Source organism: Crocuta crocuta, unplaced genomic scaffold (genome assembly GCF_008692635.1).
Source record: "Crocuta crocuta isolate KB4526 unplaced genomic scaffold, BGI_CrCroc_1.0 scaffold811, whole genome shotgun sequence".
NCBI classification, from domain to species: Eukaryota; Metazoa; Chordata; class Mammalia; order Carnivora; family Hyaenidae; genus Crocuta; species Crocuta crocuta.
In genome coordinates this window covers 347,221-360,146 of record NW_027530352.1, presented here as the reverse complement: position 1 = coordinate 360,146, position 12,926 = coordinate 347,221, and the positions used below count along the sequence as shown (strand labels likewise).

Sequence of the window (12,926 nt, the reverse complement as noted above, 5' to 3'; positions counted from 1 at the left end):
TGGCGCCCCCTGGGGGCTGGAGGAACCCCCGGAAGCGCCCCCCCCCGGCCCCTCTCTCGGCCTCATGTCGATTTCCGTTTGCGCTGAGAGTCCAAGAGCCCTGGGGTCGCGGTCGGACTTTTGCGACCACGCCGGGACCCCCGAGGGCGCCCCGCGAGGGCCGGAGCGCTCGGGGCCTGCGGACGGCGGAGGGGCCCCTCCCGTGCGAGTCACCGGCGGCGCGGAGCTGGGGGTAAGTCGTGCCTCCCNCCACTCTGAGGCCCCCCCCGGGTGTCGGTCCCCTGCAGGTCACCGGGGGTCAGCGGCGTGAGTGTCCCCTGTACCCACTCTGAGGCCCCCCCCGGGTGTCGGTCCCCTGCAGGTCACCGGGGGTCAGCGGCGTGAGTGTCCCCTGTACCCCACTCTGAGGCCCCTCCCCCGGTGTCGGTCCCCTGCAGGTCACCGGGAGCCTCTGGTAGCCTCTCCCCTGGCTTTCCTTGTGGCTGGCCTCTGTTTCCTGGGTTTGAGACCTGGAATTACTTCCAGACTCTTGTGATTTTCTTTAGTGTCAGATCTGTGTTCTTTCTGTTGTCTGTCCGAATGGGGCTGATGCCCTGAGAGCTCTGTGTTGTCTTTGCTTGCGTTAAGTGTTAACTTCCTGACCATCTTGTCTTTTTCCGTTTTGTTTGTCTTATGAAACATCTGGTAACTTGTTATCCTATTCAGAGGGAAGGAGCNGACCTGGAATAACTTCCAGACTCTTGTGATTTTCTTTAGTGTCAGATCTGTGTTCTTTCTGTTGTCTGTCCGAATGGGGCTGATGCCCTGAGAGCTCTGTGTTGTCTTTGCGTTAAGTGTTAACTTCCTGACCATCTTGTCTTTTTCCTTTTTGTTTGTCTTGTGAAACATCTGGTAACTTGTTATCCTATTCAGAGGGAAGGAGCATTCCTGGTGAGCCCGACTTAGTTCCAGTGTAAGGCTGAAGAAATCCAGACCTGGTCAGGATTGGGGGGCCTCAAGGATTAACCTTTTTCTGTCCGGGGGAGGGGGGAGCCGCCTTTTTCAAGAAATCAAGCTTCCCTCCTACTGACCTGCATCTACCAATAGCCCAGTCGGGACACGGAGAGGTCCGTTATTCACGCAGAATCACACACAGTCACAAACTGTGATTATACCTGCTAGTCAGCTTTCACCTTTTTTTCAAATAAGTCACCAGGTCCGTCCAAGTTCCCAACATGGGCCACACCTTAAATGCGACAAAAGACTCCCTTCTAGAATGTTATTTTAACAGTTGGGATCAGTTTAAATCGGATGGCTTGAAGAAAAGGAAAGGAAAGGAAATTATTTTTTTAAAAATTATTATTATTTTTGCACGGCACTGTTTGGCCCCTATATAACTTAGGAGACCAAGGACCAGGAACAATGGCCTCAAAATGGATCGTTACATTTTAATACTATCTTGCAGTTGGATTTGTTTTGCAAAAGATTTCAGAAGTAGGGAGAGACCCCAAGACCCCAAAGTAAAGGATCCTTGCAGAGTCTGTGTGGCCTCCAATGGTTACCACTGGCACCCCCTCACTGCTGGGTTGAAACCTGGCATTTTATTTATTTATTCAAACTTATATTTGTTTATTTGAGAGAGAGAGAGAGTGGGGGAGGGACAGAGAGGGGGGAAGACAGAATCCCAAGCAGGCTCTGCAAAGTCAGCGCACAGCCTGAGGCGGGGCTTCGAACTCCTGAACCGTGAGATCATGACCTGACTGAAAGTCAAGAGTTGGGCGCTTAACTGACTGTGCCACCCCGGTGCCCCGAAACCAGACATTTTAGACAGTCCCCTGTTCTAGTCAACTGGCACCTAGTACCCCTTCGCAGGAGTCCCCTCCCAAACCCCCTCTGCCCCTGCGACTTTGACCCCACAACCTGCCCTCCTTCCTCCAGCGGCTCCCCACGTCCTTACTCGTATGGAGCTTCCCTGCCCCTCGGCCTCCTCCCTCCTCTGGAGGAAGCCCCACTGCGCCTGCCGGCTCAGCCCCAGCCGGGCCCCAACCGAATCTGTTTCCCCTGAGGGAAGGCCATACCTGAAGGAGGGAGTCCCAGAGTGCTGTCCATTTCTCGCTTACAGACTTGGTTCTGTGTAAGGAAAAGTTGGGTCATTTTTCCAAAAAACAAAAACAACTCCTCTAAATTTAGGGATAAATTTATGAAGTTAAATCTAGCTTTCTCCCTCACCTGACGAGATGTCATCTCAGTCCTTACTGCTGCACGCGAGATGGGAAAGACGGACCCTGGGCAGGCTGGGGATTACGCTGACAGCCTGGGGTGTAGGGGTCTGCCAGCCCGGGGGGCGGAGGAAGCGCTGTGCCTGCCGGGGCCCCACAGTGGGATCAGGAGGGCAGAATCCCCAGGGCCCAGAGGCACTTTATCACCCGCCTGTCGAAGGGATGACAGGTGCATAGCGAGACCAGCTAGCTATGACAAGGTGAGGGAAATGCATCAGCAAAAAGGATGAGATTCCAGCTGTCTTTCTAATCCGGTGACGGACGCCTTGCGCAGACACGCAGACGGAGACCCAGAGTCAGCGCGGGGAGGTCTGACTATGTGCTGTGTCGCCCGGCCTGCCTCCGATCTTGGGGGGGGACTACAGACGTCAGAGGCAGGTCCGCAGTCCCTGCTGTCCGCCTTGCTGGAGGAGGCCTTCAAGGTCTTTAATAACTGAGACCGGGCAGAGGAGCCCAGTAAAGTCAAGGGTAGCAAAACAGGGAGGTTCCGGCTGCCCCGGTGCAGCCTCCTCCTCAGGGGGACCCCGGGACCCCAGACGACCGCAGCCTGAACCACCAGGGCAGAGCGGGGGCCGCTGTGGACGGACAGGTGTGCGTAATGCAGGCAGAAGGCGGCGGGGGGAGGAGGGGGACCAGAGCCTGCCCGCCCCAGGAGGGACCCCCGGCCCCAGCCAGTCTCTTGGACGAGGGACCCCGCAACCAGACAGAGGGCCTGGCACCCACCCGGCCCCTCACCATCGGCCCTGGCAGAGCCTCGGTCGCCCTTGACGTGGCACGTAGGAAAGCTACATTCCCTGACTCAACCCGTGGGCCCCTCCGCAGCGGTGGCCGTGCGGTGACTGGGAGGGGCAGCCGGCCAGCGGTGAGACGGTTGACTTTTCCCTTCGCCTGTGAGGCCACATGGACTGTTATTACACATTGTTTCCCTTATGCCCCCGAGTGCTCTGTTCGGTCGCCGGGACAGATCTTCAAAACAATTCTGGAGCCACTCTTTACCTTGAGAAGGGGGACATTAAAATGGAGATAGAACAGAAAGAGGGAGTTCATCCATGGGCACCACTGGGTGGTCCCAGGCCCCAGCCCGCACATAAATCCAAGTAGACCCATCTGTGTGGGAGGCTCATGTCCCAGGTGAAGCAAAAAAAAAAGTCTTTCCCATTCAGGTGAAGGGAAAACCCAGTGCGGGTGTCCTTGGAAAAAACAGTGTTCCATAAAAAGTAAATCTTGAGGAGGAATCCACCTGATCATTTCAAAATTTCTCAAGTGCGGACGGATCAAGCCTTGTCAGTCATAACACCCCAGTCCTCCCAGTGAGGAAGGCCAGTGGAGAATATTGCTTTGTACAGGATTTCAGGCCTATAAATAAAGCTGTTCTCACATAGCCAGTAGTACTCAAGCCCCTATACTCCGCTTACCCAGGGTCCAGGCGATGCTAAGTTTTTTACCATCCTTGAGCTGAAGGATGCCTTTTTCTGCATGTCCCTTCACGAGGAGAGTCAGTATTTACTTGACTTTGAGAGGAAAACTGCCGATACTCCAGAGACGACTCGGTACACCTGGGTGGTGCTTCTCACAGGCTTTAGAGAAAACCCCCTCCAAATCTATTTGGAAATATACTGACAAAAGAGTTATAAGAATTGAAATAGAGAGATGGCGGAATGCCTGGGTGGCTCAGTCGGTTGAGTGTCTGACTTTGGCTCAGGTCATGATCTTGCTTGTGAGTTCAAGCCTTGCGTCGGGCTCTGTGCTGACAGCTCAGAGCCTGGAGCCTGCTTTGAATTCTGTGTCTCCCTCTCTCTCTGCCCCTTCTCTGCTCACGCTCTGTCTCTCTCAAAATAAATAAACATTAAAAAACAACAACAACAACACAAAATGCTGTTTGTTAATAGCCAGTTTGACCAAGCAGTCCTTGGGCCATAATACTGCAAAAGCCTTAAGTTTCCTAGCTAACAGAGGATATGGGGTCCCCATCACAGGGTCACATATCACAACAGGGCCAGTATTTGGGCTTCATCCCAATACCAGGCACCCGTATCCTGGCCACAGGCCCCAAGAGGACCATCAGCGCCTGTGCATTCCACAGACTAGAAAGTGACGCCGTGGCTTTCTTGACCTCAAAGAGTTCTGTCGTGTCTGGTTCCCCAATTACGGCCCTAATGGCAAACCCCCGTATGAGAACATGAAGGGGGAAGAAAGGGAACCCCTACAATGGACTGTGCCGGGGGGGCTTTTAGAGCCTTGAAAAAGCTGGCTGGGGCGCCTGCCCTGGGGTTCCCCTATTTGGATAAGCCTTTTACCTTCTATGTCCATGAAAGTCAGGCTTTGGGGGTCCTAACTCACAAGCTGGACTCTCATCAGAGACTGCTTTTCAAACTAGCTAGACCTGGGTGCACAGGGACAGCCCAGCAGTGACAGCCACATGTCTCTCCGTGAGCAAGGCCAGTAAGCCTACCCTGGGTCAGCCTGACTCCCGGTCAGGTTCAGACCGAATTGGGATTAGAGGGCTCCGTTGGGTGGCTGGAGGAAGGCTAAGGAAATAGCAGACCCTCTTGCCGGATTCCCCAGATATTTTAAAGGTCCTCTGGACTACACCCAGCTTCCCTGCCCCCGTTTGGAGAAGAGGAGGGTCTGCAACATCAGTATGGAGACAGTAGAACAGACCTATTCTAGCAGACCTGACCTTCTAGACAAACCCCTTGACAAACCAGATATGATGTCATTCATAGACAGGAACACTTTTGTGGAGGGAGGTATCTGGAAGGCAGGCTATGTGATCGTGAGCCTAAGTAGCACTCACCTCAACACTTGGTCCACCCAGAAGGCTGACCCGGTAGCCCTAATTAGGGCCTTGCAATTGAGGGAAGGAAAAGATTAAATCTCTACACTGATTCAAAATATGGATTCTGTGTACTACATGCCCATGCGGCCATCCAGAAAGATGTTAACAGTAAAAATTCACCAGTGAAGCATAAGGACCCAATTTTCAGTTTCCTAGAGGTAGTCTAGCTTCTCATTCAGGTGGCTGTAGTCCATTGTAAAGTTGTCAAAAAGATGGGACCTGTGTAAGCAAAGAAAATAATAAGGCTGACCAATCAGCTGTTCAAACAGTCCATGGAGCGCAGCAACCAGATCAAATGACCGCCACCTCGATAGCTGGCTTCTCTGAGTTCTCCGGCCACCCTCAAAGCTCCCTGCTGGAATGGGAGGGCGCAGACAGGGATATACAGAACGAGGTGCCGGGTGGCTTATGGGAGAGGACAAGATCCTCATCCCGGAAGCCCAACAATAAGAGCTCAAACATTCACATGATGCCACCCATTATGGAAGAGATGTCCAATGGAGGTTGGTGCAAAGGGTCTTTCTAGAACAGCAACTTAGACAATAAAACAAGTTGCCCCTGCCTGTGACTTCTGCACACAAAATAAGCCACAGAGCCATCCAGTCTGTCCCCACTTCTCATGCCGGTCTCCGCCCGGAAGGCATGTCCTGGGAAAGGGCAAGTAGACTTCACCCAGATGCGATCACAGTCAGGCTACAGGTGTTACCTCATGTTTGTTGCTATTTTTACTGAATGGGTACAAGCCTTCCCCACCCGGGTCTGGGAAAGCAACTGAGGTCTGTAAATCCCCCCTAAAAGGGAATTCCTAAGTCTCTCCAAAGTGGTAACAGGCCTTCTTTTACAGCTAAAGTCACCCAGAGCCTTTTGGCAGCCCTGGGAATTAGTTCTAAATCACGTGCTCCCTGGCACCCCCATTCCTCGGGGAAGGTAGAAAAGATTAATCAGACCCTAAAAAAGATGTGAGCAACACTCTGTCAAGAAACTGAACAGCTTTGGGTCAAATTGCTTCCTCTCATGCTACTCAGGAGTCCCCCCGCCCCTACGACTCAGCGCATTTGAAATGATGTGGGAGACCCTTGGTCCAGCCCGTGTCCTACCACACGGGGAGACAGCCTGGCTTGCAGCCTTTGGTTAATCTGGGCCACGTGCAGAAAGCTGGCCGGTCCCAGGCTGCCGGCACGCCCTGGAGGTAATTTAGAAGAGATGGCACCTCTGCAGATGAAGCCGGGGGGTCAGGCCCTCCTTACAACTTGGAAGGAGGGCTCCCTGGAAAAAATCAGCTGCTACCCAAGGGGAAGCATCCTTATCAGGTGATTTTTAGCCACTCCAGTGGCAGTTAAGCTGCAAGGAACCCTTAGCTGGGGACATCTTTCCAGGCTAAAATCCTTTTCTCCCGGACATCCTCAGAACCGCCTGGAAGGCCGATAACCGTCTTCCTCCTGTGAGCCTGTGGAAGACCTCAGAGACCTGGCTCAAGAAGCGACCCTCAGAATCAGATAAGTGATTCTATCTTGGTGGATTGGTTTGCTGACTTTTCTTTTGGTTGCCTTTGTTTTCCTTTTTCTTCTCTGTGGATACCGTTTTGGGTCACCTCCACTCTCTGGCAAAGACGCGTTCCGCCCCTGCTGGGTCTAGAAGGTTAACATCAATGATGGGAGGCATGACGTGGACCCTCCTCTGGACCCTTCTCCTGGGGACGAGTTGGGAAGCACATAACAAAGGGAGGGGAGCCTGGGGAGAAAACTCAGTTGTCAACTTATCCAGCATTGTGGCCTCGGGAAATAATCTCTCTAATTGTTGGATCTGCCATCCCCACCCACAGAAGGGGGTTCCTAAGCTCCAGTTTGTACCCACAAATGAGGACGTTCCACTCACCTTGACTTCTGGACCCATTAGGAGCATACCACTCCTGGTGGCGGAGCTTGATGATCGCAAGGATATGACGTGTGTGACCCTTACAGACACTTGGAACCAAACTGGCCTCCAGGTTAAGCGCCCTCTTCTCTGTAGAGAACAGGGGCGGCCCTGCTGCCCCTGCGAGACCAACAGCTGCCTTCCCGGTGCGGGGAGCTCGCCCCCCATTTACCCTATGTCCTTTTCCGTCGCAAGCTCCTCGTGCATCCCCAACCAGACGCACTGGTGTGTGGACTCCTCTCTGCTCCCCCCGGGCGACCAGCCTAACTACTCCTGCACTCACTGGAAAGGAACGGCAACCCCTTCCTGGAGGCTCACCTATCAAACCCCATCTGCCTTCGACAGCCTCGAGGGGATAGAGGAGAACGCAGAGCTGGGTGGAGGGCCGATGGACGGGGGGCCCCTGTCCCCCAGATGCAAGAGCACGCCTACCTGGGGGCCCCTTTTACGAAGCTGGTTTAATTCCTCGTTAGCCCGCCGGGCCTGTGCTCCCCGTGGATACCTGTTCCTCTGTGGCCCGCCACAGAATAAGCTGCCCTACGAAGGGAGCCCCGATTCCTCCTTCTCCTGGCCTCTTCGGGCAGTGGCCTATTCGTGTTTAGATAATGTCCACTTCCGGGGAGAATGCACTGTGGGACGAGTGGGCCCAGAAGGATTAGCCGCCGCTATATATAACGTCACCTCTCCAGCCAGACGTAGGAGAGCACCGCGCGCATCTTGGCGGCGCCTTGAGACGCCGCGGGACCGGCTGCCCCCCCGGGAAGGGGTTGCCTATCATGAGACAACCTTAAAAAGCCTGACCCGGGTCACCGAGAACCCGGCCTCAAGCACTGGTGACCCCTCAGAGGGCCTCCAGGAGCCCCTGATTCCCTTGACAACAGGTTAGCTCTAGATTATCTTCCCGCCACACAAGGGGGTGTCTGTGCGGTAGTCAGTGACACCTGCTGTAGGAACATCAACGACTCCGGGGAAGTCGAGCTAAATACTCAGGAGATTTACAGACAAGCCAGGTCATTGCATGGGTTCAAGAGCCGCAGCGCCCAGACTATAGGACTCAGAGGTTATATGCCTAGCATTGCATGATGCCTTTCTTTCCTGGGCCCTCTGGTGGCAAACGTTCTTTTGTTAATATTCGGAACCTACCTCCTTAATCTTTCGGTTAAGTTTGAGTCTTCTAGGGGACAGCAGTTTCCTGTCAAACTGATAGTGGCCCAAGGGTCCCACCCACCGAGCCCCGGGAGGAACAGGGTCCCTACAGATGGGTAGAGCAGCCAGCGAGAGATGTTTACCCCTCCAGGCGGGACAGGGACGGCGCCCCGCTCAGCAGGAAGCAGTTTCAGAAGATGATACCTTCGGCCCCTCCTCCCTAGGAATAAGGAGGGTAAAATCTCTCAGGGGGAATGAGGTAGACCAGGGGCTGTGTCTGGGTCCCCACTCCCCTGCCACAGCCACAAAGCCCATCGCTCTGTGCTGATCACCTTAGGAGAAGAGGCTGAGCTACGTGCTTTTGAGCATTCTATCTCATAAGGATTGGGGGACAGGGTGTTTTCCAGAAGGAACTCAAACGAAGAAACCAAACTAGACAGCTTTGGCCAAGATGGACCCCAGCGCTGGCCCTCACCTACTTTATCTTCATTAAATACCAATAATCGCGGCCAGGGGTGGGGACCTAACATGCTAACGAGACCCCCAATGCAGGGGCGTGCTCTGTCCACTGCGCCAGCGCCCCAACGTCCTGTGTCCACCTGCTGCCCCAGCCCCTTTGCAGGCTTTGACAGCTTTTGTTCAGAGAGCCGGCTGGGACGGTTGCTCACGGCACTGCCTCCCTGGTGGTGGAGCATAGACCCCAATAAACGCTGCTGGAATCGTTTCTTGGCCTCGTGTCAATTTCTGTTTTTGCCGAGAGGTGGTAAACCCTGGGGTCAGAACAATCCCAGCTGCTCCTCTTGGCTTTCTCAAGTCCCGGGTCTGGTGATGTGGGTGTCTTTTTCCTTGTGGGACAGGGAGGGTATTTTCCATACGGGAGATTTGCTTCCTGCTTTCAGTGGGACGGAGGAGGGTGGGAGTGTCCTTGCACTGTTTCCTCAGTAACAAGTAACAATGATTAAGATCATTATGCAGAGTGGTGCCTTTGGGGGCAGCCTGCCCTTCTCCCTGTATCATCGCGGGGGAGGCAAAGCTTTACCTCTTCTCATCTTAGGTTTTCGCCTCGGACTCTAACGGAAACATTAGCAAGAGGAAAACAGTTCACGCACGCAGTGCACATCACAGGAGACAAACCTAATGAAGAGTAACTCACATTGGTGACAGAATTCCAACTTAATTTCCATCTTCAGCAAAGGACAGTACATTTGCAGAGATGATGGGACAAAGGAAAACCATTGTAGGCCCCAAGGGCAAGAGCTGGGAAGGCGCTAATACGGAGGAAAGGAATGGGGAATGGTAGCTTTGCAGACTCTTCTCGTTCCTCTCGGGGCTGGTGAGTGTCAGTCTCCAGTAAGAGAATTTATATCTTGCCTTTAGGCAAAACGGGGAAAGTCAAGAGCTTTTCCTGTGTGGGCTGCTTCTCCCTCCCACCCCACTCAAAAACCTTTAATTTATACAAAAACCTACTAGATACAAAAAGATTAAAACAAAATAGTTATTTTTTTTTCTGGCAGAGTTTAAATACACATAATGGATAATTCCTTAGAAATGCATTTTCCCCATAGTGTTCAGGACTAAAATTCTACCGAAATCGTTGCTTCTGTGTTGGCCCCTTCTAGAGTGCCTTCAGCTCAAAACAATTTCTGTAACAAAGTGACATAATTTGAGTGGCCTATTCTGCTACTTTTTCAAAAATTTTTTATGTTTTTTTTATTTTTAATTTCTGAGAGAGAGAGAGAGAGACAGCACGAACAGGGAAGGGTCAGAGAGAGAAGGAGACACAGAATCTGAAACAGGCTCCAGGTTCTGAGCTGTCAGCACAGAGCCCGACGTGGGGCTCGAACCCACAAACCGTGAGATCATGACCTAAGCCGAAATCGGGCACTTAACTGACTGAGCCACCCAGGCGCCCCTAATTTTCATCATCAAAATGTCTAGGACTTTTTTTTCCTCTCTTACATCGAAGACTGATTCTTTTCTCAGTGGTCATCACCCACATGAGAATTCTCATTTGGGGACTATTATTTTGGAAGTGAAATGGGGTGGGAGGCACCTAGAGGGGACCGCTGACGGTGAGTCCTGTGTGTTTCACCAGATCCGCCGCTCCGGAGGGGGTCTGTGCCTTGAGGGCCTTTACACCTTAATGGAGCGTGGATCCCAAAACCGTTTAAGATGACTTCCAGTCAAAAGTCATCCCAGTCAAGGATCTAGAACTATGATTCTAGGTTTTTCAAAATTAGAAGGGATTCAGGGTCCCTGGGTAGCTCAGCACGTGACTCTTGTTCTCGGGGTTGGGAGTTCGAGTCCCACATTCGGTGTAGCAGTTACTTAAATAGATAAATAGGTAGATAAATAAATAACTTTTTTTTTAATCAGAAGGGAGGGGCACCTGGGTAGCTTGGTTGGTTAAGGTTAAGCGTCGGACTCATGATTTCGGCTCAGGTCATGCTCTTACGGTTCATGGGTTCAAGCCCTGCGTTGGGCTCCATGCACAGAGCCTGCCTGGGATTCTGTGTCCCTCTCCGCCCCTCCTCTGCTCGCCGGCCCGCACTCTCTCACTCACTCTCAAAATAGATGAGTAAATACATAAAATTGGAAGGGATTCTCAAGGTTATAAACCTCCAAATACATTAAATAATACGTAAGTAAATCCCGAATACCTTTAGATCTGAAGGAGACTGTGGGCTCTGAGAGCGGGAAGCGGGTATGACAGCTGCTGGCAAGGACGGACAGGCCACTCCGGGATCGTGATGCGGGGAGACCAGTCTCCTGTGCAGTCACGTTCGGAGCGCAGACACAATGCAAGGCCACGTGCAAACCACAAACGACCACACATCCCCCTCTCGGCTAACTGCCCATCACAGTTCCAGCCCGCTCCGACCTTCCACGTCCTAGTAACAATCCGAATACCCAGGCCTGCAGCAGCCCCCTGACTTCCACCGGTGTCCACGCAGAGCAACCCTTCCCTCTGTGACCCTCTCCCAACCCCCCACCACAAACAGATCCTACAAATCCCTCCCCCCCGTCACCGAGACACCCCAGCTCCCAGGCCCCCCCACGGGGGGGCTGCTGTAATACCATCAAATTTAGCAGGGTTTGGCCCCAGGTCTGCCTTGGCTGCTGGGCACCAGTGGGGTCACGGGCAGGTCAGCGCCCCTGTCAGCCCCCGGCCCTCCTACCCAGCCGTCCCAAACGTGGCTCCTGACTTCCACTTAAGCTCCCAGGTACAGCAACCTCTCTTAGCACGTTCAGCCAAAAGGAACTTCCTGCAGATTTCTAAGAACGTAAACTGCAACAAAAAGCATTCCTTGTTCGTGATGTAGTGAGAGTTTTACGGTAATCAAGTAGTCACGGAAGGGGACAGTCACTGCACTGTGGGATTCCTAAGCACGTTCCCTCCTCCTTCCCACTTCTTAACTCCATCTGAATTGCTTTAGTTCTGTTCATTTTCCTTTTTTTTAATGTCTATTTATTTTTTGAGAGCCAGAGACAGAGCACGACAGGGGGAGGGGCGAGAGAGAGGGAGACACAGAATCTGAAGCAGGCTCCAGGCTCTGAGCTGTCAGCACAGAGTCTGATGTGGGGCTCGAACCCACAAACTGCCAGATCAGGACCTGAGCTGAAGTCGGACGCTTAGCTGACTGAGCCACCCAGACACCCCTAGTTCTGTTTATTTTCCAAAGAAAGCCCTACAAGAGCTTGGAGAATTCTGGGGCTCTCCCTCATGGCTCCGTCAACAAGGCTTTGCATCACTTAGAAAACACAAAGCCTCCCTGTCACCGCAGAAGGGGAAAGCACAGTGTGTGCACAGCAGTGGCTCTTCATTTCTCTGCGACTCTGAGCCTACCGACCATGGGCTCCGAGCCCCAGGAGACGCAAAAATGAAAAGCACTGACAGCAGCTCAGTGACGAGACTGGAGAGAAGAGACCGTGTAAACTGCCTCTACCTCCTCCTAAGGAGACACACGGGCCTCTCAGAATGTGGTTGTGAGATGAGTTAACTCCTTTCTCCTTCCCTGAATGATGCTCATCTGTAGCCCTNAGGGGATGGGGGCGCGCAGCGGAGGCCGGGGAACAGGTTGAGAAAAGTCTTCCCATGGACAAGTGACAGTTGCTAGCATGTTGTCTCATTTCTGCAGAGAAGAAAGAGATGCCTTCTGAATCTCCCACGTTCACTGACTCAGCCTCCCCTTCTCCTTCCTTCCCCCTCTTCTTGTCTCTTCTCCGTCTGTCTCTCTCTGTCTCACCCTCTCAGTAATCACCTGCATACACTCTCTGTGATCTTCACCCCAGAAGGGAGCTAAACTCTGTATTTTCATGTTTTTATAGCCTCCCCCAGAGGGTGAAGGTAGGCCTGCTTTAGAGGGTTCTGCCTACCAGGTAACAGGAAGAGAGGCTGCAGGGGGTAGATTCTGGCAAGAACTCAGGACTGGTCCACACGACCCTGACCCCTTCCCGGGATTCCGCCCATCCTCCCTTGCTTGTCCCCTGGAAGTTCCCAGTCTGCCCCTGGTCTTTGTTCCCGGAACTCTCCATTTCAAAAGCATTTCCAGGAATATGACTCAGAGATGTCCCCACTCAACCAGCCCTCAGTGTCCTGCGCCCCAGGGCACACTTCACCCCCTCCACCTCCGCGGGCCCTTCCTCTGCGCAGAAATCCATCCGCATCTTCTCCAAGCCCCCGCACCTGCTTTCTACCCCCCGCCCCTGCACGTAGGCACTTTGGTGCAGGACACGCCTGAATTTAACCCGGGCTGGGCAGATGGGGG

General features: G+C 53.1%; 1 protein-coding gene across 1 annotated transcript; it reads left to right on the top strand.

Annotated features, from left to right (window-relative positions):
- The first annotated feature begins 6 nt into the window (after positions 1-6).
- On the top strand, positions 7-8,881 carry LOC144232894 (endogenous retrovirus group V member 1 Env polyprotein-like). Its single transcript, XM_077765733.1, is given in 3 exon segments — positions 7-232; positions 6,505-7,871; positions 7,874-8,881. Coding segments are annotated over 2 exon segments (1,347 nt in total). The 5' UTR covers positions 7-232; positions 6,505-6,745; the 3' UTR covers positions 8,095-8,881.
- The last annotated feature ends 4,045 nt before the right edge of the window (positions 8,882-12,926 follow it).